The sequence below is a fragment of the Miniopterus schreibersii genome (assembly GCF_964146895.1).
Source record: "Miniopterus schreibersii genome assembly, chromosome: 12".
NCBI classification, from domain to species: domain Eukaryota; kingdom Metazoa; phylum Chordata; class Mammalia; order Chiroptera; family Miniopteridae; genus Miniopterus; species Miniopterus schreibersii.
Window position 1 is genome coordinate 1,273,685 of NC_138112.1, and position 23,566 is coordinate 1,297,250.

Sequence of the window (23,566 nt, forward strand, 5' to 3'; positions counted from 1 at the left end):
ACCCTGAACTGGACTGAATCTTATTAACAAATTTTGCTCTACTATTTGGAAACCTCCAGGCACCAGAATGCTGTGAGAGAATTCTGGTTTTTTTCCCCTAAGCTTTTTAATTTCCACGAAAGTGCTGTACCTGTGTATTTAGCAATGTTGTCCAACAGAAGAGGGTACTTGGTGAGCCTCTGCATTTGGGTGGGAATGATATCCTTGAGCTGCAGACGACGGCACAATGGATTACTCTCAGCATCCTAAAATTAAAGTGAAACAAGTGAATTTATAACTGCTATTAGGAATATACCTAACGCACCATATATTCATCATATAAGTGTCTACAGCATCACAGTTCAGCAATTAAATAAAACTTACAACATGCCGAGACAGACCACTGCCACACTACACTTCTGCTTTCCCTTTCTATCACTAACCCAATGGATTCTTTGTCATCTGTTTAAACAATGACTTAGAGCATCCACAATCAACGCGGAGAATCACTTTCTCAGGATAAAACAGTTTTATCTTCACATGTTCAGGAAATCTAGTCACATCTGCTTACAACTGGCATTCCTACCGAAGTCATGTTAGCTAATACGCTGGCCACCATTCCAAGTAGGCACAATGGATCCCGTCTGGATATACCAGCTCCTCTAGAACAGGTCTGCAGCCTTTTCAGTCAAGTGCCAGACAGTAAATACTGCAGGCTCTGCAGGTCCTACAGTCTGTCGCAACTCTCAACTCTGCTGTTTTAGAACAAAAGCAGCCACAGATAATACGTAAAGGAATCCACATGGCTAAACTAAGTGTATTAAAAGTTCTAACATGGCCCCCCAAATTCCCTCTCTAGTATACACAACCTACATAACCTTTCCCTCACATGTGGACAGAACCTGGCATATGATGGGATATCACACCTGTGATTAGGTTACTATCAGTTGACTTGAAGACTGTCTTCGGTGAGTCTGACTTAATCAGAGGATCTTTGCTTTAAAAGAAAGCTCTGTCAGGGAGATGCATCCTTGCTGGCTTGGAAGAAAGCAAACATCCATCTTGTAAACTGCCTACAGGGGCCGTAAGGCAAACAAATATGGGCCTTCTCCAGGAACCAAGAGTAGTCTGTAGCCGACAATATCAGGACAAGGATCTTGCTTACACACTTAGGGCGACGTGAGCTCTGCTAACAGCAAGGGAGCTTAGAAGAGGACCCAGGTCCCAGGCAAGAGCCACAGCATGAAAGGAGGGCCCACCTGAACTATACCTGCCCTCCTCTCCACAAATAATACGTTTGCATTGTTTTAAGTTGCTATGCTTATTGTAATTTACTATATGGCAATAAAAAACTAGTACTGTTTTCCAATAAAACTGTTTACAAAAACAGGCAAGAGGCTGGATATAGCCCATGGGCTGTAGTTTACTGACCCTAGATCTATACCAATATATACTTCGACAAGTATGAGTGCTGTTATGTTCTTCCCTGGGCTTGACATAAACCCATTCTCAGGTTTTGATGACATTATTTTAGTAGTGTACATGGACCATTTCCGGACAATGTCTCCATGGCAATGTGAATGGCTATGTCAGGCATTATGATCAGGTTGTATTCTCTTTATTTCTCAACATTCCAAAATCTTTATACCATCTAGTAATTTAAGAGAGCAGTGATAGCTTTAAAAAACATTAACATAAATATAACCCTTGTAAAAGACTTTAGTCTTAGAATTCTCCCAGTTTATTCTATAATTGATTAAAAAACTGCATTATTTTTTCTCTTCCAGGACACACACAACTCACTTGCACAAAAGTCTGGAATCGAGAATCCTTTTTCTGACGAGATTTGATCATTTCCAGGGCAAAAGGCTGGTTACTGCAGAAGGTCGCTGCTGCCTGCTTCAGCCTCTCCTCCCCCGGCCCACTGAACTGCAGGGAGGAGGAAAGAGCACAACAGGGAAGGGGGTGCAGAGCTGATCAAAAGGCCAGACAAAGTGAGAGAGAACCACAATCCTTTTGAAACTCCAATAAGTATTCTCAAAAGACAGGAAACAGAGCTACATGTACATGTGGAGTATGGCTGTGTCTATCAGAAACACCTGACACACCCAAGCCTTTTCTAATTATATTCTAATGTTTTCCTCCTTGCAGCCTCCCATACTTATAACCTGTTCAGCCTACACCACTTCTCTATTAGACAGAAAGGCTGACACTGGGGAATTATGAGACATAAAACACTTAAAAAAGACTTTGGGTGGTGGGCACACAATGCCACATACAGATAATGTGTCATAGAGATGTACACTTGAACCCTATATAATTTTATTAACTAATGTCACTGCAATAATTTTAATTAAAATAAAGTGTAAAAATAATGAGATTATAATTTCATTTTCTTAGAATCTGACACTGTCACAAAAATGACTCTCCTGTTGCTCTGGGAAGAAAATCCTCAAGATCAGAGCTGCCTTCTTACTGTGAAACCTAGGTCAGGTTAAAACTTTTTGAGGTTGCAATAAAACTAAATCACCCATTGTTTCACTGTGCAGAGTCCAGACATCCATGCCACCCACCTCTCTTGGGGAAGATCCATGAGCCTATGAATCTCTTTTGCTAAAAATTATACCTTTTTTTTTAACTGATATTTTTAATTTATAAATTTAAGTTTGTATATGCCCTAATTTTAAAGTTTCTGATGAAACATCTGATAGTGCTTTACTCATAATAGGCAATCTTATAAGTAGAGGTCAGATAAGTTTTTTTAACAGGCTTTATATTTGTAACAATTGCTTTTATGATTTACAAATGAACTTTTCCTACAACCTTCCCTTTAAATCCGTATTTCCAAAAGTTTGTACATGAAGATATTTTGTTAAAAATCTTTTTGTAGTGCACTTGCAGATAAATTCAGAGTATTTTTTCAACTAGGACACATACAAAGTGACATCTTAATAGGCTGCCCCAATGCTGTATACATACTCTATTGCAAATGTGACACTCAACATATTAAAAGGAGAGACTGACAGCACTTTGGAATTTTAATTCTCTCACAAAAATATGAACAGCAGCTGGGTTTACAAAAGAAAATAAATGCCCCTCAAACTCAAGCAGTTTTAGAGTAGTTGGTATCCCTAAGGTGATATTAATGGATAAGTACAAAAAAAATAGTCTCCAAAAGTACTTCAAAACAGAGTAAATTTAAAGGTCTATTTATGATTTTTGCTTTTACTATTTCTGGCTGTTTTCCTCTAAATTAACCATCTATACCTAACAGTTACTAACTAGATTGGCTGGTCCTTTCCAATATTTTTACAGGTACATCACACTGGTCAAAAACGCACTTCTCTTGGGAGAGCCAAGATGGTGGTGGAGGAGGTGAGAGTAACACTCACCTCCTCCCAGGCCCAAACCGGAATCACCGCTACATCGCAGAACAGTCATCCTGAATAACCAACTGAGAACCAGCTGAACACAAGTCTTATAACCAAGGATTTACAGAGGAAGCCACATGGAGACAGGTAGGAAGGCTGGAGATGCAAAAGGCTGGCCCTGCTCCCATGTGCAGAGGTTGAGAATCTGGAGGAATGCCACAGCTGCAAAGTCCCTCAAGGAGTGAGGGGTCTCAACCCCACACTGGGTTCCCCATCCCAGAGCATCAGAGCCGGGAAGCAGTGCCCACATAACATCTTGTGTAAATCAGTGGGGATTCTGCTAGAAACTCAGGCACCCTCTGAAAGGTCCAACACACAAAATCTTGTTAGCGACCACTCTTCCTGGGCTCCGGTGGAGGGCAGACAGCTTGGAGTGGACTGGAGCCATAAAGGGAGAGACTGAGTTATGTGGCTTCAGGGAAAGGGTTGAAGGGACAGCCACCAAGGTCCCTGTGCTGAATTGCACTCCAACATGGCCCACAGATGCCATCTGTCCTGGGCTGAGCACTCCCTCCATAAAGCATTACCCTGCAGAAATGCAGTAGCTCTTCCTACCGACTTCCTGTGGCCCAGCCCTGCCAAACTGGTGTCCAGCAGAGAAGTATGCAGGAAGTGTAAAACCTGGACCCACAGTGCACACTTTCTTGGAAGGCTCTTGAGGAGGTTGGGGAAAATGCAGACTGTGTCAGAGACTCACAGGGCAAGACTGAGTAGTGTGGCAATAGGGAGTGGGCCATTTCCCTTGTCCCACTGACCAGCACCACTCTTCCAATGCAAAGCCCTCCTTCCATACAGTCAAATCTTTGTCTCTTTCAGCCTGATGAACTCTACTGGCTTCATGCTAACGAATCCCGAGATCCCACCCAACCACAAAAGTCCACGGGTGGCGCTGGCCTTGGTGTACCCTGAAACTTTTGCTGAGTGACCTCAGACCCAACACTGGTGCCAAGTTTGAATCTGTATCAACCTAGTGGGCACCACTTGTCCTACCTGATACTCACTAAGAACCTATCTCATACAACTCGAGGACTGCCAGAGGCTCTTTCAGTGATGGCCCAACAAGCAGCCAGTAGGTAGAGATAGACCTTGGGCTGTCCTGGGCCTTTTGCTGAACTGCCCCTGGGCTAGGAGCCAACGGAAGCTGGCTTTGTCACACAGTTCTGTCCCTCCCCCACACACAGGCCCAGCGGCAGATACAAACTGTGGATCTCTTCATAGCTCAAAGCAGGTAATCCAGAGCCAGTCACAGACTCTGATACTGACCTGCACTGGATTCCCTACCAAAATCCCCATAAGCAAACACACGGTGGTGAGCTCCAGACCAAATCAGAGCATAGTCGAATTGGCTCCACAAGAAGCTCACCCAAAAGGAGATCTCTGTAAGCACCAGACCCTGATGGGGGGAATTCTACTTCATGGGGTCAGACCCAAAACAGCAGACCATACACTGTGGGTGGGGTCAATTCTCACAGTCGGCGAGCATGAGACAACTCCACAGCAGCAGAGAAGTGAATGGGAGCCAGTGTGCCGTCAAGCAGCGGGAATCGGCGGGGATCCCGTCCACCCAGGAGACTCAGACCACAGCATCCCAGACAGAGAGGGTGGTCTTTGTTCTACCACCAGCCCGGGAAGTTAGCTCCAATCCGGGACTGCTGGAGGAGCCAGGCAGCAGAGCTCTGGGCCAGCCAGAGGGGTCTGCCTGTACACCCAGGCGGCTCTGAGGGGCTTCTGCTGTCTGGAGGCACTCTGGGAAGGGGTGCTGGACTGTGGCTTGGGAAAGGGGCGTGGCCTGCCGCTCGAGGGCACGGGCAGCACGGCGCCCCCCTGCCCAGCGGCTGGGTCTGCCCCCCCTGCCCAGCGGCTGGGTCTGCCCCCCCTGCCCAGCGGCTGGGTCTGCCCCCCTGCCCAGCGGCTGGGTCTGCCCCCCTGCCCAGCGGCTGGGTCTGCCCCCCCTGCCCAGCGGCTGGGTCTGCCCCCCCTGCCCAGCGGCTGGGTCTGCCCCCCCTGCCCAGCGGCTGGGTCTGCCCCCCCTGCCCAGCGGCTGGGTCTGCCCCCCTGCCCAGCGGCTGGGTCTGCCCCCCTGCCCAGCGGCTGGGTCTGCCCCCCCTGCCCAGCGGCTGGGTCTGCCCCCCCTGCCCAGCGGCTGGGTCTGCCCCCCTGCCCAGCGGCTGGGTCTGCCCCCCCTGCCCAGCGGCTGGGTCTGCCCCCCCTGCCCAGCGGCTGGGTCTGCCCCCCTGCCCAGCGGCTGGGTCTGCCCCCCCTGCCCAGCGGCTGGGTCTGCCCCCCTGCCCAGCGGCTGGGTCTGCCCCCCCTGCCCAGCGGCTGGGTCTGCCCCCCTGCCCAGCGGCTGGGTCTGCCCCCCCTGCCCAGCGGCTGGGTCTGCCCCCCCTGCCCAGCGGCTGGGTCTGCCCCCCTGCCCAGCGGCTGGGTCTGCCCCCCTGCCCAGCGGCTGGGTCTGCCCCCCTGCCCAGCGGCTGGGTCTGCCCCCCCTGCCCAGCGGCTGGGTCTGCCCCCCCTGCCCAGCGGCTGGGTCTGCCCCCCCTGCCCAGCGGCTGGGTCTGCCCCCCTGCCCAGCGGCTGGGTCTGCCCCCCTGCCCAGCGGCTGGGTCTGCCCCCCCTGCCCAGCGGCTGGGTCTGCCCCCCTGCCCAGCGGCTGGGTCTGCCCCCCCTGCCCAGCGGCTGGGTCTGCCCCCCCTGCCCAGCGGCTGGGTCTGCCCCCCTGCCCAGCGGCTGGGTCTGCCCCCCCTGCCGAGCGGCTGGGTCTGCCCCCCTGCCCAGCGGCTGGGTCTGCCCCCCTGCCGAGCGGCTGGGTCTGCCCCCCCTGCCCAGCGGCTGGGTCTGCCCCCCCTGCCCAGCGGCTGGGTCTGCCCGGCTGGGTCTGCCCCCCCTGCCGAGCGGCTGGGTCTGCCCCCCTGCCCAGCGGCTGGGTCTGCCCCCCCTGCCCAGCGGCTGGGTCTGCCCCCCCTGCCCAGCGGCTGGGTCTGCCCCCCTGCCGAGCGGCTGGGTCTGCCCCCCCTGCCCAGCGGCTGGGTCTGCCCCCCCTGCCGAGCGGCTGGGTCTGCCCGCCCCGCTGCGATCGAGACGGGGACGCACCGGGCGGGGATCTGAGGGCTCCTGGGGGCCGAGCATCTGGCCCAATTGTCAGAGGCCTTGTCCAGCAGGGAGCCAGCCACAAAGAGATTAGAGCGCTAAGGGGAGCCAGTTATTTCTTTAAGTCCACAACCAAAGACACTTTTCATTGACTTGAGAGAGAAACATGGATCAGCTGCCTCCTGTACACACCCCGACGGGGGACTGAACCTGCAGCCTAGGTGCGTGCCCTGACTAGGAGTCAAACCTGCAGCCTTATTGGTGTACAGAAGTACACTCGACCAGCGGAGCCATCCGGCTGGGTGCTTATTTTTTTGATCCCCTCCTACTCGGTTTGGTGGCAAAGGAGGGTGCCAGGGAGCCAGGAAGAGCTGTGTCTCCAGGTGGGCTTCTGTCTGGGAAGAGGCAGGAGTGTGCTGGGCCCTGTGGTAGAATTACGGGGACGCAGATGCGAGCTCCCCAATGAGTTCAGGCCAAACAGCCCTGGGAAGGAGAGGAAGTACCCGCCCCTCCTATGGGTTACAGGCACCACTCCCACCAGGGCACAGATACCTCCAGAGTGCAAATCTGTGGGGGAAGGTAGCACAACTCAGAACAGGGACATTCAAGGTGGGAGGCCCAAGGAAGATCGAGCCTCTGGGCTACAGAAGCCCCACTCGCCTGACGATTAGGGCTCTGCCCTGCCAAGCTGCAGACAGGTTAGTGAGGGCCAGGCAGGGATAGCAAGTGACATTGGTTTGCACCAGATAACTACCCAAGGGCCCGGGACTGGCTGGCACACCGGGTGACCAGTTTCAGACGACATTTGAGAATGATCCTGCGAGTTCCACAAGTAACCTATCCAAAGTGTGATCACAGGAGGCACCAAGATCTGCTGAGAAAAACCCTGCCTTTTATTTCTACACTTCTTATTTTCCTGCTCTTTCCAGTTTTCTCTCCATTCTTTCCTCTCTTATTTCTCTTTCTTTCCTTATTCCATTTTCCTTCTTTCTTACTTTTTTACTGTTTTACTTTTCCTACTCTACATTTTATTATTACTTTAAAATTATTTCATTATTTATTTATTTAAAATGCCATTAATACATCTACTTTTAATTATTTTTTTGCTAATCCTCCCCAGAGGATTTTTTTTTCTATTGCTTTTTCAGAGGGTGGGGTGGGGAGAGAAGGAGAGAAGGAGAGACAGAGGCAGAGATATCGACTGGTTACCTACCACATGCGCCCCGACTAGGTCCAGGTATTGAACCTGCAACCCAGGTATGTGCCCTGCCTTTGACCAGGAATTGAACCCATGACCCTTTGGTGCAAGGGTCAACACTCTAACCAGAGACGCACCAGCTAGGGCTTTATTTCTTATTTTTATTATTTTACTTTCCTTTTTCCCTTTATATGCTCTGTATTGCTTTCTTTTATAAAATTTGTCTTTATTGTTTAAAGTATTAGATATCCCCTCTTTTTCCCCTCCCATGATCCCTTCCACCCCACATTCACGCTGCCACTCCCCCCAGGCCTTCACCACACTATTGTCCATGTCCATGGGTTATGCATATATGCATATAAGTTCTTTGGTTAATCTCTCCCCATCGACTCTCCTACCCCCGCCTTCCCACTGAGATCCCTCAGTCTGTTCCAAGTTTCTATGTCTCTGGATCTATTGTGTTCCTTAGTCTGTTTTGTTTATTAGATTCCACGTATGAGTGAATATGTGAAACTGAATAGGGAAGAATCAGAAAACCTGAACAGGCCAATAACTGATGAAATCGAAGCAGCAATAAAAAAACGCCCAGCAAAGAAAAGCCCTGGTCTGGAAGGCTTCACAGGGGAACTTTCTAATTCTTTAAGTTATAGAGTCAGATAGTTTACTAAACATTTTTCTTGCTTTTTGAGGTAGGACTGTAGTGCTATGAATTTCCCCCTTAGGATTGCTTTCCCTGTGTCCCATAGATTTTGGGTTGTGTGTTCATTTTCATTTGTTTCCAGGAAGTTCTTGATTTCTTTCTTGATCTCATTGGTAACCCATTCATTGTTTAATAACATGCTATTTAGCCTCCATGTGTTTGAATGTTTTTACTGTAGTTGATTCCCAATTTCATGCCATTGTGATCCGAGGTGCTTGATCTGATTTCAATCTTCTCGAACATTTAAAAATCCCTTAGAATTGTTAAATTAAGGTGTTGGGGCCTTTCCCTCTCTTCCATCCTGAAACCCTGGTTATTCAGAAATCCTTATTATATTCAAAGGTCCTGATGACTGACATTTGCCTATGCTGAGGCCACTTCAAAAGGCCCTAGGCATGAGCTCAGACACTGGCTCCATCTCAGAAACCAGGCCCAAGAAATCACTCCCTATTGCTTTCTTTTATTCCTCTCTAATGCTTTCCCCTTGTCTTTTACTGCTGTTTTTCTTCTCCTTTTTTCTCTTCTTATTCCTTATCTCTGTTGTTGTTGTTTTTTCTGGCTGTTGGGTTTTTTTTCATGTTATTTTTGGTTTGGTCTTCTGTTGTCTTGTTTTGTTCTGTCAAAACCTGTACAACAGTTTGCACGACGTAGTCAGGGCTGAACCTCAGAGTCAGCCAGCCCACGAGCCCAGCCCATCCACGAACAGGACAACAGCCATCAAGACCCAGTACAACATGGGGACCCACATAGCCCATACAAGAGACATTCCTAGAACACCCAGGCAAGTTGATCAAGGAAACTACACCACCAGACAACACAGGACAGCCACTATAGTAGGACACCCTACCAAGGCTGCGAGTCATGGCAGTTCTACCTAATACATAGAAACAAACACAAAGAAAACAGCAAAAGTGGGGAAACAAAGAAACAGGTCTCAAATGAAAGAACAGGAGAAACCCTTAGAAAAAGAGCTCAGTGAAATGGAGGCAAGCAATTTATTCAAAATGGAGTTCAAAGTAATGGTTTTAAGAATGCTCGACAGCATGAGAAACCTTAAAAAAAAACAAAAAGCCCACTCAGAAATGAGGAATAACGTATCTGAAATAAAAAAAGACAATGGAAAAACAAACAGATTAAGCAGATTAGATGAAGTAGAGGATCAATCAAGGAATTAGAAGACAAGGTAGAAAAAAATGACTCAATCAAAGGAGCAAAAAGAAAAGAATTAAATAGCCTGAGCATTGTTTTAGGGAACTTTGGGACAATGTGAAGTTGAACAACATCCACATCATAGGAAAACAGAAGAGGAAAAAGGTGAGCAGGGCATAGAGAACTTATTTAAAGAAATAATGACAGAAAAATTCCCTAACTTGGTGAAGGAAAATCTCACATAAGTTCAGGAGGCACAGAGAGTCCCAAGCAAAAAGAACCCAAAGAGGCCCACAACAAAATGTAATAATTAAAATGGCAAAGGTTAAACACAAAGAGAGAATCTTAAAGGCAGCAAGAGAGAAACAGTCAGTTACCTACAATTTAGTCCTCATAATGCTTCCAGCGCATCTCTCACCAGAAACACTTCGGGCCAGGAGGAAATGGCACGAAGTATTCAAAGTAATGAAAGCAAGGATCTGAAACCAAGACTACTCTATCCAGCAAGGTTATCATTTAAACTTGGATGTGAAATAACGAGTTTCCCAGGCCAAATACAAAAAGGCTAAAGGAATTCATTATCACCAAATCAGCACTGCAATAAATGTTAAAGGGACTGCTGAAAGAAGAAGAAATACACAGAGGAACACAGGCATAAAGAATAAAAACTGCAATATAGAAGTACCTATCAATAATAACCTTAAATGTAAATGGATTAAATGCTCCAAATAAAAGGCACAGGGGTGGCTGAGTGGATAAGAAAACATGACTGATCTATATGCTGTCTACACGAGACCCACATTGGAACACAAGACTCACAGGGTGAGAGTGAGAGGGCAAAAAAATACTCCATGCAAATGGCACTGAGAAAAGGTAAAGCTGGGGTAGCAATACGTGTATCTGACAAAAGAGACATCAAAACAAAGACCATAAAAGAAACAAAAAAGGTCACTACATAATACCAAAAGGATCAATCCAGCCTGGCCACTGTGGCTCAGGGGTTGAGCGGTGATTCCATGAACCAGGAGGTCAGGGTTTGATTCCTGGTCAGGGCACATGCCTGAGTTGCAGGCTCAATCCCCAGTAGGGGGCGTGCAGGAGACAGCCGATCACTGATTCTCTCTCATCATTGATGCTTCTATCTCTCTCCCCCTCTACTTTCCTCTCTGAAATAAATAAAAACATATTTAAAACAACAACAACAAACACTAAGCAGATCGATCCAACAAGGCGATATAACCCTGGTCAATATATATACAACCAATATAGAAGCACCCAAATACATAAAAAAAATTTGTTGTGGACTTTAACACCCAAATGTCATCCATGCAGAGATCTTCCAGACAAAAAAATCAAGGAAACAGTGATCTTAAACAACACACTAGGTCAGATGGATTTAACTGGTATTTATAAAACATTTTATCCCAAAGCTGCAGAATATACATTCCTCTCAAGTGCACATCGGTTATTCTCAAAGACAGACCACTTTGTTAGGACACAAAACAAGTCTCTACAAGTTCAAGAAGATTGAAATCATATCAAGCATCTCAGATCACAATGGCATGAAATTAGAAATCAACTACAGTAAAAACACTCAAACACATGGAGGCTAAATGGCATGTTATTAAACAATGAATGGGTTACCAATGAGATCAAGAAAGAAATCAAGAACTTTCTGGAAACAAATGAAAATGAACACACAACAAACCCAAAATCTATGGGACACAGGGAAAGCAGTCCTGAAAGGGAAGTTCATTGCATACAAACAAGTAGAAGCATATACCATGTTTATGGACTGAAAGAATTAACATCATTAAATATCCATAATAATAAAAGCAATCTATACATTCAATGCAATTCCTACTAAAATGCCACTGGCATATTTCACAGATCTAGAAAAAATATTCCAAAATTTTACATGGAACCAAAAATACACCAAATAGCCTCAGCAATCTTGAGAAAGAAGAACAAAATTAGAGGGACCACAATACCAGATACCAAGTTATATTACAAAGCCACTGTAATCAAAACAGCCTGGTACTAATATAAAAACAGGCATATAGGTCAGTGGAACAGAACAGAGAGCCCAGAAATCAACCCACGCCTTTATGGTCAATTAATATTTAACAAAAGAAGCAAGAGCATACAATGGAGTAAAGACAGTCTCTTCAATAAATGGTGCTGAGAAAATTGGACAGATACATGCAAAAAAATGAAACTAGACCAACAACTTACACCACACACAAGAATAAACTTAAAATGGATAAAACACTTAAATAAATATAAGTTGTGAAATCATAAAAATCCTAGAAGAAGACATAGGCAATAACATTTCAGACATCTCTTGCAGTAATATTTTTGCTGATATAACTCTGAGGGCAAGGGAAACAAAGGAAGAAATAAACAAATAGGACTACATCAAACTAAAAAGCTTCCTCACAGCAAAAGAAACCATCAACAAAATGAAAACGAAAACCACTATATGGGAGAACATATTCGCCAATGATAGTCCTGATAAGGGGTTAATATCCAAAATATATAAAGAACTTACACAACTCAACACCAGAGAGACAAACAATCCAATTAAGAATGGACAAAGGACCTGAAGAGACACTTCTCCAAAGAGGACACACATATAAATAGCCAGCAGACAGATGAGAAAATGCTCTGCCCATTTCATCTGGTTGGAGCGTCGTCCTGTACACAGAAAGGCAGCAGGTTCAATGCCTAGTCAGGGCACATACCCAGGCTGCTGGTTCAATCCTTGGTCAGGGCGATGAGGGAGGCAACCATTGATGTTTCTCTCTCTCTCTCTCTAAAAAAAAAAAAAAAAAAAAAGCTCAACGCCACTAATCATCAGAGAGATGTAAATTAAAACAACAATGAGATATCACCTCACACTTGTCAGACTGGCTCCATCAACAAATCAACAAACAAGTGCTGGTGAGGGTGTGGAGAAATGGGAGCCTTGGTGCACTGTTGAGGGAAAGCAGACTGGTGCAGTCCCTGTGGAAACAGTAAGGAGTTTCCTTAAAAAATTAAAAATGGAACTGCTGTTTGACCCAGTGATACTACTTCTGTGAATATATCCTAAAAATCCTGAAACACCAATCAGAAAAAAATACATGCAGCCCTATGTTCATAGCAACATTATTTACATAGCTAAGATATGAAAACATCCCAAATGCTCATCAGTAGATGAGTGGATAAAAAAGATGCGGTACATTTACACAATGGAATACTATGCATCTATAAAAAGAAGGAAGTCTTACCCTTTGTGACAACATGGATGGACCTGGAAATTATTACGCCAAGCAAAATACGCCAGTCAGAGGAAGAAAAATACCACTTTATCTCACTTATGTGTGGAATTTAATGAACAAAATAAACTGATGAACAAAACAGGACCAGAGGCATTGGATACATGTAGCGGACTGACAGATCTCAGAAGGGAGTGAGGTGGAGAACACTCAAAGACATTAACCAAAGAACACATATGTATATATGAATAGCCCATGGAAACAGACAATAATGTGGTGAAGACTGGGGGGGGAAGGGGGAGGTGATGGGGCTGCATAGAAGGGGCAAAGGGGTGGGAGAGAGAACATATGTAACAGTGTCAACAATAAAAAAAATATTTCATGCAAATGGAAATGAAAAAAAGCAGGTTCGGCAATACTGATATCAGATAAAACAGACTTTAAAATACAGGCCATAACAAGAGACAAAGAAGGACACTACATAAAGATAAAGGGAGCAATCCAACTAGAGGGTATAACTCTGGAAAACATTTATGCACCAAACACAGGAGCTCCTAAATATATAAAGCAAATGCTGACAGATGTAAAGGGAGAGATCAACAGTCATACAGTCATACTAGCAATTTTAAACACCCCATCTATCAGTGCAGAGATCTTCCAGACAGAAAATGAACAAGTAAACAAAGGCCTTGAAAGACACACTAAACCAAATGGATATAACTGATATTTTCTGAGCATTTAACCCAAAAGCAGCAGAATATACATTGTTTTCAAGTACACAGAAAGACCACATGTTGGGACACAAAACAAGTCTCAATAAATTTAAGATTTTGAAATCATCAAGCATTTTCTCTGACTACAATGGTATGAAACTAGATATCAATTTTAAAAATAAATAAATAAAACAAAACAGAAAAACACAAACACATGTTGGCTAAATAACATTTTACTAAACAATGAATGGGTTAACAATGAGATCAAGGTAGAAACCAAAAGATACCATGAAACAAATAAAAATAAAAACTGTACAACAATCCAAAATCTATGGGACACAGAGAAAGCAGTCCTATGAGGAAAATTCTTAACAGCATAGGCCTACTTCAATAAACAATAAAAATCTCAAATAAACTATCTAACCTTACACCAAGAGAAAAATGAGGGAAATTATAAATATTAGAGTGAAAATAAACAAAATAAAGTCTAAAAAACAATTCAAAATATCAATAATATCAAGAGCTGGTTCTTTGAAAAGATAAACAAGACTGATAAACCTTTAAGCAGACTCATCAAGACGGAAAGAGAGAGGACCCAAATAAAATCAGAAATGAAAAAGGAGAAGCAACAACTTACACCAAAAAAAATGCATAGAATTCTAAGAAAATATTATGAACAACTATATGCCAACAAATCCAACAATCCAGAAGAAATGGATAAATTCCTAGAAACATACAACCTTCCAAAACTGAATCAAGAAACAGAAAATTTGAACAGACTGATTACAACTAATAAAACTGAAGCAGTAATTAAAAAAACAAACAAACAAAAAAACACCTCCCAAGAACTAGCACCTACTTTTCTTAAACTTTTCCAAAAATTTCAAGAGGTGGGAAGAGTCTCAAGCTCATTTTACAAGGCAAGCATTATTCTAAATCCAAAACCAGATAAAGACACTACAAAGGAAGAAATTTATAGACCAATATCCCTGTTGAACACAGATGCAAAAGTCCTCAACAAAATTATTAGCAAATTGAATCCAGCAATACATGAAAAAAGATCATACACCTCCACCAAGTGGAACTGTATTTCTGGGATGAAAGGCTGGTATAACATCCACAAATCAATAAATGTGGTATACATCACATAAACAGAATGAAGGACAAAAATCACATGATCATATCAATAGATGCAGAAAAAACATTAGACAAAATCCAGGACCCATTTATGATAAAAACTCTCAGAAAAGTGAAAACAGAGGGAACATATCTCAACAAAACAAAGGCCTTTTATAACAAACCCTCAGCCAACATCATATTCAACAGGGAAAAACTAAACGCATTTTAAGATCAGGAACAAAACAGAAATGTCCACTTTCCACCATGGTTACTCAGCAGAGTACTGGAAGTCCTGGCCACAGTGATCAGACCAGAAAAAATAAAAAGCATTCAAAATGAAATGGAAGAAGTAAAATATCATTACTTGCAGATGACATGATACTGTACATAGAGAATCCAAAAGATTCCACCAAAAAACTACTAGAACTGATGAATGAATTCAGTAAAGTAGCAGGATACAAAACTAATATTCAGAAATTGGTTGCACTTTTATAAACCAATAATGAACTATCAGAAAGGAAAACTAAAAAAACAATCCAATTTACAATTGCCTCAAAATAATAAAATACCGCCTGGCCGGGTGTGGCTCAGCAGTTGAGCATTGACCTAGGATCCAGGCGATCGGGGTTCGATTCCCGGTCAGGGCACATGCCCAGGTTGCGGGCTCGATCCCCAACCTCGGGGGCGTGCAGGAGGTGGCCAATCAATGACTCTCACATCATTGATGTTTCTCTCTCTCTCTCTCCCTCTCCTTTCCTCTCTCTGAAATCAATAAAGATATATTTTAAAAAATAAAAAATATCTAGGAATAAATTTAACCAAGGAGGTAAAAGACCTGAATTAGACACTGAAGAAAGAAACTGAAAAAAATATAAATAAAAGCATATACTGTGCTCATGGATAGGAAAAATTAACATCATTTAAATGTTCATACTACCCAAAGCAATTTATAAATTCAACTCAATTCCTATATCAAGATATTAATGGTGTGTTTCACAGAACTAGAAAAAAATAATCCAAAAATTTCTATGGAACCACAATAGACCCCAAATAGCCACAGCAATCTTAAGAACAAAGTTGGAGGAATCATGCAACCTGATATCAGACTATACAACAAGGTTAGAGTAATTAAAACAGCAGGGTACTGGCATAAAAACAGGCGCTGGTCAATGGAACAGAATAGGAAGCCCAGAAATAAACCAACACCTACACGATCACTTAATATTTGACAAAGGAGGGTAAAAACCACCTATTCAATAAAGGGTGCTGGGAATACTGGACCGATACATGCAAAAAAATTTAAACCAGACCATCTTACAACACACACAAGAATAAACTCAAAAAGAATTAAAGACTTAAATGTAAGACCCTAAACCATAAAACTCCTAGAAGAAAACATAGGCAGTAAAATCTCTGGTATATCTTTTAGCAATATATTTTCTGACTTATGTCCCTGGGCAAAAGAAAAAAATAAACAAATAGGACTACATCAAACTAAAAAGTTTTGCACAGCAAGGGAAACCACCAAGAAAACAAAAAGACAACCTACTGAATGGGAGAAGATATTTGCCAATGATACATCTGATGAGGGGTTAATATCCAAAATTTATGAAGAACTCGACATCTCAATGCCAAAAAACCACAAACAATTCGATTAAAAAATGGACAGGGGAACTGAATAGACATTTCTCCAAACGGGACATAGAGATGGCCAACAGACATTTTAAAAGATGCTCAAGGTCACTAATCATCAGAGAAATGCGAATTAAACCACAACGAGATACCACCTCACACCTGTCAGAATGGCTCCATCAACAAATCACCAAACAAATGCTGACAAGGAAGTGGAGAAAGGGAGCCCTAGGGCACTGCTGGTGGGAATGCAAATTGGTGTAGCCACTGTGGAAAGGAACATGGAGGTTTGCCAAACTATTAAAAATGAAACTACCTTATAACCTAGCAATGCCACTCCTGGGTATATACCCAAAGAAACTCAAAACACTAATTTGAAAGAATACACGCACCCCTATGTTCATTGCAGCATTATTTACAATGTAATAGCCAAGATATGGAAGCAGCCCAAGTGTCTATCTATAGATGAGTGGATAAAAAGATGTGGTACATATGTATACAAAGGAATATTACTCAGCCATATAAAAGAAGGAAATCTTACCATTGGCGACAGCATGAATGAACCTAGAAGGTATTATTGCTAAGTGAAACAGTCAGGGAAAGACAAATACTATGTTACTTCACTTATATGTGAAATCTAAAGAGCAAAATAAAGAAACAAAACAGAAACAGACTCATAGACACAGAGAACAGACTGACAGTCGACAGAGGGAAGGGAGTGTTAGGGGACTGGGTGAAAAAGGTGAAGGGATTAAGGAGTACAAATTGGTGGTTATAAAATAGTCATGGAGACATAAAGTACAGCACAGGGAATATAGTCAATAATTTGTAATAACTATGTATGGTGCTGGGGGTACTGAATATACCAGGGCAACACTGTCTAACCACTATGCTGTGCACCTGAAGCTAATACAAAATAATACTGAATGTAAACTGTAAACTGAAAAATAAAATTAAAAGAAGAATACACTTCTTTTCACACATACTAAAATAATTTTTTCGTCCCACTCTGTTAACAGGGTTCTCCACTTTGTTTCAACATGTAGATGAATTTATGCAGTCCAATGGACTCTGAGGAGAGGACCAACTGCACTCAGACCCTAATAATGATGAATCTCACTGGAGACTTGGTTTAAATACTATTTTATATGTGGTGCAAATTAAACTGCTTAGGAATCAAGACTGTATCAAGTCCACATGGCTTACAACTTTTTCATCCACATTATGACATGAAAATTGACGCTATACTATGTTGTACTACAGATTTTTGATTCAAGTTGAGTAGTCTACTAAGAAGCCAACAGAACTCAGTTATAACTTTCACTGCTACACTGACATCATGAAACAAAGTGAGTCAGACTATCACAGAGTAGTCACAGAATAAGCTGAACTTTTCAAAGGAGTAAACTCCTTAATAACAATAATTCTAGAGTGGGCCTAAGGGAGAAAATGCTTTGGAAGGTTCAGTAAATGCAAGATAAGACTGGAATATGACTCCCTAACCCTGTTCTGTGAGTCAAGTGGCAAAGAGGAGACCTATGAGTGGATTAGTAGATTCTAGGCCACGATTCCAGCATCAATGAAAGCAGTAAGGTAAAGATTCTTTTAGTGAACTACTAGTATTTAATCTTTTAAAAATTTATCATTGTAGAATTACCAAAGTCTTATGGCAGCTACATATTGAAGTAAATGTCTATGGGCGTATCTAAACAGTTTATGTTCAAACCTGTGTTAAGACTTTGCAGACTACGTGATGTACTTTACTATTATCCATAGCCTTAACTATAGTGCTTTCTGTAAATGTTTGAATCAAACCCCCTTTCCCGTAGGAAGATTTTCTGTATGATCTAGTTTAGGCCTTCCTGCTATACGTTCCTATAACAACCTGTACTTTCCCCTTCTAACACGCATCAAGCTTGAAATAACTAACAACAGTTTTCCCATTAATTACAAGCTTTGCGAGGGAAGAAGCCCTGTCCGCTTTGATTCCTGCTGTACTCCTCAGCACAGTGCTTGGTACACCGGTATATATTGTGGGGTACATACTGACAAATAGGGGAAAAATAAACACAACTTGATAAAGAGCTACAAGTCTCTGAACTCTTATATCATAAATAAGATGAAGTAATTCTGACTCTCCTTCTGTTGTAATGGTAGTTCTGGATCGACACTGTCTAATGCTGTGCAGGATAATTCTGAGACTTGGACAACAGAAGAGAGCTTAAAATTCTACATCAGGTGAATTATTTTTATGAAGATCCATTTTATGCTACATTCTTTAAAACACAAAGAACCAGTCCTTTAATTTGGTGAAAAAAGAGCACTTTGATTGAGCACTTAATAGAAGACATTAACCACAGAATACATACTGTGGATTCTTCTCATCTTTACATTAGCTTTACAAAGTGGATGACTTTGCATATTTGGAAAGGTTAATTACTTATCCTTGAATCTAAGAACTAAATATCTATAAAAATATTAGAAAATAGCAAATTTCCTTACCCAGGTCAGCAAATCTTCCCCAATTTGATCAATAACAGAAGTCTCATTTCTCTTTCGAACAGTCTTCATTTGCTCATTCAACCCAACTCAAGGGGAAAAATAAAATGGAAAAAATTAAGCATATACTCATTTCAGGCTGTTACTGGCAGTACCAAGAACTTAAATTTTCAAAAAAACCAAACAAACAGATTCATAGTAGTACAGCTACTTCTAATCTCCTTAAATATGAATCTAGACACAATTCTTATACATCTAGATATCTGTGAGCTCTGAGAAACAGATGGCAAAGCACAAAACAATGTGAACGCTAGCAAATTACATACAGGATAGGTACATCAAATATTCATTTAACTTCAAGACTCCATCTATAACCATGCTTGTAAAGCACTTAAATTTAAATAATGCAGGTGATTCTGCCCACTGTTCACAGGCAGTGGATATATCAAGCCTGAGCCAGTCAGGGCAAGCTGGTGAAACACCCCCACTGCCCAAAGGAGTAAAAGGCACTAATTTGGTGGGCAGGTGTTGAAAGATGATGATGGCACCCTGATAAAAGAAAGGTGAAACATTAGAGGTCATGGAGAAACAGTGACTTATAAAGAGAAACTGATACTACTGACTACAAAGTCTGAGATGAGTACAACCTGGGAAAGCCAGCAAGAAAGAACTTTCCTATATTTACTCAAGTGTTCCAAGCAAAAACAAAGAATAATTTAATTCTGAAAAAGGTACCATCATGGGGTTATATACTATATATTACTATTTTCAAAATGCATTTATAAATATGTATTATATGGGATATATATTTTTAAAAACATATACACTGTAACTGATAGGGAATTTTCAAGGGTAATTTTGACTACTCATGTTTTTCATCTAAGACACTGACATTAGATCCCAAGTCTTGTGTGAACACTGAATATAAAAGGCTGGTACGGGATTAGGGTGGAGGGGATATTCAAAGATCCAATCATTTCTTTATGTTGTGCTTACATACATAATTTCAGGAAAACTAACATGGGTACATTTACAAGATTTTACTGTTATGGTACCTTTACATACTCACAATATTTTATATATTGAAAATGTTAGGGACAAAGATCAGAGTCAATCTCTTACTGTGAAGTTGAAGAATATCTTCCAAGTTTGAAAAAATTTTCCGTATTTCTGAAGGTGACAGAATTCCTTCTCTGGACACTCGCTGATAGAACACTTGATCAAGAACCTTTAGTGTTCGAACATGAGCTCTTTCAGTATAAAACAATTCTAAACAGAAAAAAGGTAAATATAAAAGGTTGCCTTACTTAGAATAATTCCATGAAAAGTCTAGTACCTATCTTACACCATACATAGTTATTACAATATTATTGATTATATTCCTATAGGCTTTAGCTAGAATTAGCTAGCAAATAAGTTATATTTATTTATAGTTTAGAAAAGATATAGTATCTCTGAAGTCACTTTCTTGATTCCACAGAACTCTTCTACAAATTGGCTCTAAGAGTTTAATACTGGCAAATGAAAAATACCATTAAAAACTGTTTTGTACTTAAAAGTTAACAGTGTATTCTAAAACTTACCTGTCTTTTTACACTACTTCCCACCAATCGTAACTACATTAGAAACTGTCAGCCCCACATCATAGGTTTAAGCTGGGCCCTCCTCATACACAACAGTACTCTTGGTTACCTAGCTTGTCTGTAAGCCCTCATTTCTGAGGCCAGACCTGTAATTTCACTATGTCTCAATGTTATCAGGGACAAGAAGATATTCATTCAAGTCATATCCTAAAGACAGTAGAGGGTGCAGCACCCAGGTCACGTCTGTCACACACACGCTTGGGTAAATAAAGAACGCTGCATTCAGGTGAAGGAGACCTGGAGACTAGTTTTCTCCCTATCACCTACTAGCTGTATGTTCTTGATTCATTCAAACCACCACTCTGAGCCTTAGCATTCTCACTTATAATCTATCAACAAAAGTCTGATAGTAAAGTCTGAAAGTAAAGTCACGGGGCAAATGTCTCAGTGATTTTTCTAGTTTTAAAGTTCAAGGATCATCTATATAGTTTAATTTCCTCTTTGTTTAAAACAAAAGGCAAGCTGAAACTTGGAAGCAAACACCAACACTCCAGGTATTTTCTGCTCTAATAAAACTCAGTATATATGAACAACAAAAACTAATTAAACTCACCATTAATTACTTCCTGCCTTTTGATTTCACAAGGCTTTAGTCCCAATAACACTTCTCGACTAACGAGCTGTTGCCAGTTGGGTGGATCTGTCTCTAAGTCATTTTCAAACTGTTCATCCTCACTTTGACTTTCTCCAAAAGCTATGCTGTCTAACCTAATAAAGAAAAAAATGATGATGAATCCTATTTGAGGACATCAAATGGACAATGGAAAACAGCATAAGTTTTTACATTATAGTAAATCAGTCTGACAGATTGTGTAGTGTTTCTTTTCTTTTAAAAACTTATTTTTCAATGACAGTTGACATACAATATTTTATTAGGTTCAGTTGTACAACAGTGATTAGATGTTCATATAACTTGCAAAGTGATCATCACCCTGATAAGTCTATCTTACACCACACAGTTACTAACTATATTCCCGACGGTGTACTTAATATTTCCATGACAATTTTATAACTTAACCCCTTCACCTTTTTCACCCATCACACCAACCCCACTCTCATATGGCAATCATCTATTTGTTGTTTGAATTTGTGGATTTGTTTGTTTTGTTTGTTCATTTATTTTGTTTTTTAGATTCCACATATAACTGAAATCACATGGTATCTGTCTTTCTCTGTCTGACTTATTTCACTTAGCATAATACCCTCTGGATCCATCCATGTCACAAATAGCAAGATTTCATTCGTTTTATGGCTGAGTCATATTCCATTGTGTATATGTTCCACATCTTCTCTATCACTCATCTACTGATGGGCACTTAGGTTGCTTCCATATCTTGGCTATTGTACATAATGCTGTAATGAATATAGGGGTGCATATATCTTTTCAAATTAGTGCTTTGAAATACCCAGAAATGAAATTGCTGGGCACATGGTAGTTCTATATTTAAACTTTTGAGGAACATCCACAGTTTTCCATAGCAGTACACAAGAATTCCTTCTGTTCCACATCCTCTCCAGAACTGTTTGTGGATTTCTTGATGGTAGTCATTTTGAGGGATGTGAGGTGATATCTCATTGGGGTTTTAATTTGCATGTCCCTGATGATTAGTGAAATTGAGCAACTTTTCATGTATCTATTGACCATCCTTTTTCTGGTGTTAATATGTATGATTTCCCTATATATTTGGATATTAACCACGTATGGGATGTATCATTAGAGAATATTTTCTCCCATTCAGTAAGCTTTTTGTTTTGTTGATGGTTCCCTTCACTGGACAAAAAGTTTTTAGTTTCATATAGTCCCATTTGCTTATTTTTTCGTTTCCCTTGCCTGAGAAGACATATCCAAAAACCTATTTACTAAGAGCGGTATCAAAGAGTTTACTACCTATAATTTCTTCTAAAAGTTTTATGGTTTGGGGTCTTAAAGTCTTTAATCCATTTTGAGTTTATTCTTGTATACGGCCTAAGAAAGTTATCCAGTTTCATTCTTTTGCATGTATCCTTCAAGTTTGTCTAACACCATTTATTGAATAGACTCTCTTTACCCCATGGTATATTCTTGCCTCCTGTCATAGATTAATTGGTCATAAAGGCATGGGTTTATTATTTCTGGGTTCTCTATTCTGTTTCATTGATCTATGTGTTTTTTATGCCAGTACCATGCTGTTATTACTACAGCCCAGTAGTATAGTTTGATATCAGGTAGTGTGATACCTCCAATTTTGTTCTTTCTAAAGTGGTTCCATATAAATTTTAAGATTATTTGTTCTAATTTGGTGAAAAATGACACTGGTATTTTGATATGATTGTATTGAATCTGTAGATTGCTTTGGGGAAGTATTAACATTTTAATGATGTTAATTCTTCCTATACATGAGCATGGTTTACACTTAACTTATTTGTATTTTCTTTAATGTCTTACAGTTTTCTGAGTACAGGGTATAGGTCTTTTACCTCCTTGGTTGACTTTATTCCTAGGTATTTAATTTCTTTATGGTGCAACTGTAAATGGGATTGTTTTCTTAATTTCTCTTTAAGAAATAATTGTTCATTATTATTGGTGTATAAAAATGCAACTGATTTTTCTAAACATTAATTTTGTATCTTTCTATTTTATTGAATTCATTTATTAGCCTAATAGTTTTTTGGCAGAACATTTTAGGGTTTTTTATATACAGTATTATGTCATTGGCAAATAATGAGTTTTCCTTACTCCTTTCCAAATTGGATGCCTTTTATTTATTTTTCTTGTCTGATTGCTGTGGCTAGCAATTCCAATACAATGTGGAATAAAAGTGGTGAAAGTGGATATTCTTGTTTTGTTCTTGATTTTAAAGAAAAGAGCTTCAGCTTTTTCTGCTGAGTATGTTAGCTATGGGTTTGTCATATATGGCCTTTATGTTGAGGTATGTTCCCTATATCACGACTTTGCTGACAGTTTTTATTACAAATGAACATTGCATTTTGTCAAGACTTTTCTACATCTACTGATGGGATCATACAGTTTTTAACCTTCATTTTGTGTATGTGGTATGTAACCTTAAATGATTTGCAGATATGAACCAACCTCGAGTGACAGAGCTAAATCTAACTAGATCATGGTGTATGACCTTTTCACTGTATTGCTGTATTTGGTTTGCTAATATTTTG

The 23,566-nt window shown here is 41.1% G+C and overlaps 1 protein-coding gene across 2 annotated transcripts in view; it reads right to left on the minus strand.

Moving 5' to 3' along the window:
• The window catches only part of ARHGEF12 (Rho guanine nucleotide exchange factor 12), a 171,604-nt gene that overhangs the window by 18,039 nt on the left and 129,999 nt on the right, over positions 1-23,566 (minus strand). For both annotated transcript variants that reach the window (XM_081152834.1, XM_081152833.1), the window contains 5 exons: positions 20,967-21,121; positions 19,893-20,039; positions 18,774-18,859; positions 1,783-1,908; positions 131-245 (listed from right to left, as the gene is read on the minus strand). In XM_081152834.1, coding sequence (XP_081008960.1) covers positions 131-245; positions 1,783-1,908; positions 18,774-18,859; positions 19,893-20,039; positions 20,967-21,121 — 629 coding nt within the window. The remainder of the gene's footprint in view (positions 1-130; positions 246-1,782; positions 1,909-18,773; positions 18,860-19,892; positions 20,040-20,966; positions 21,122-23,566) is intronic.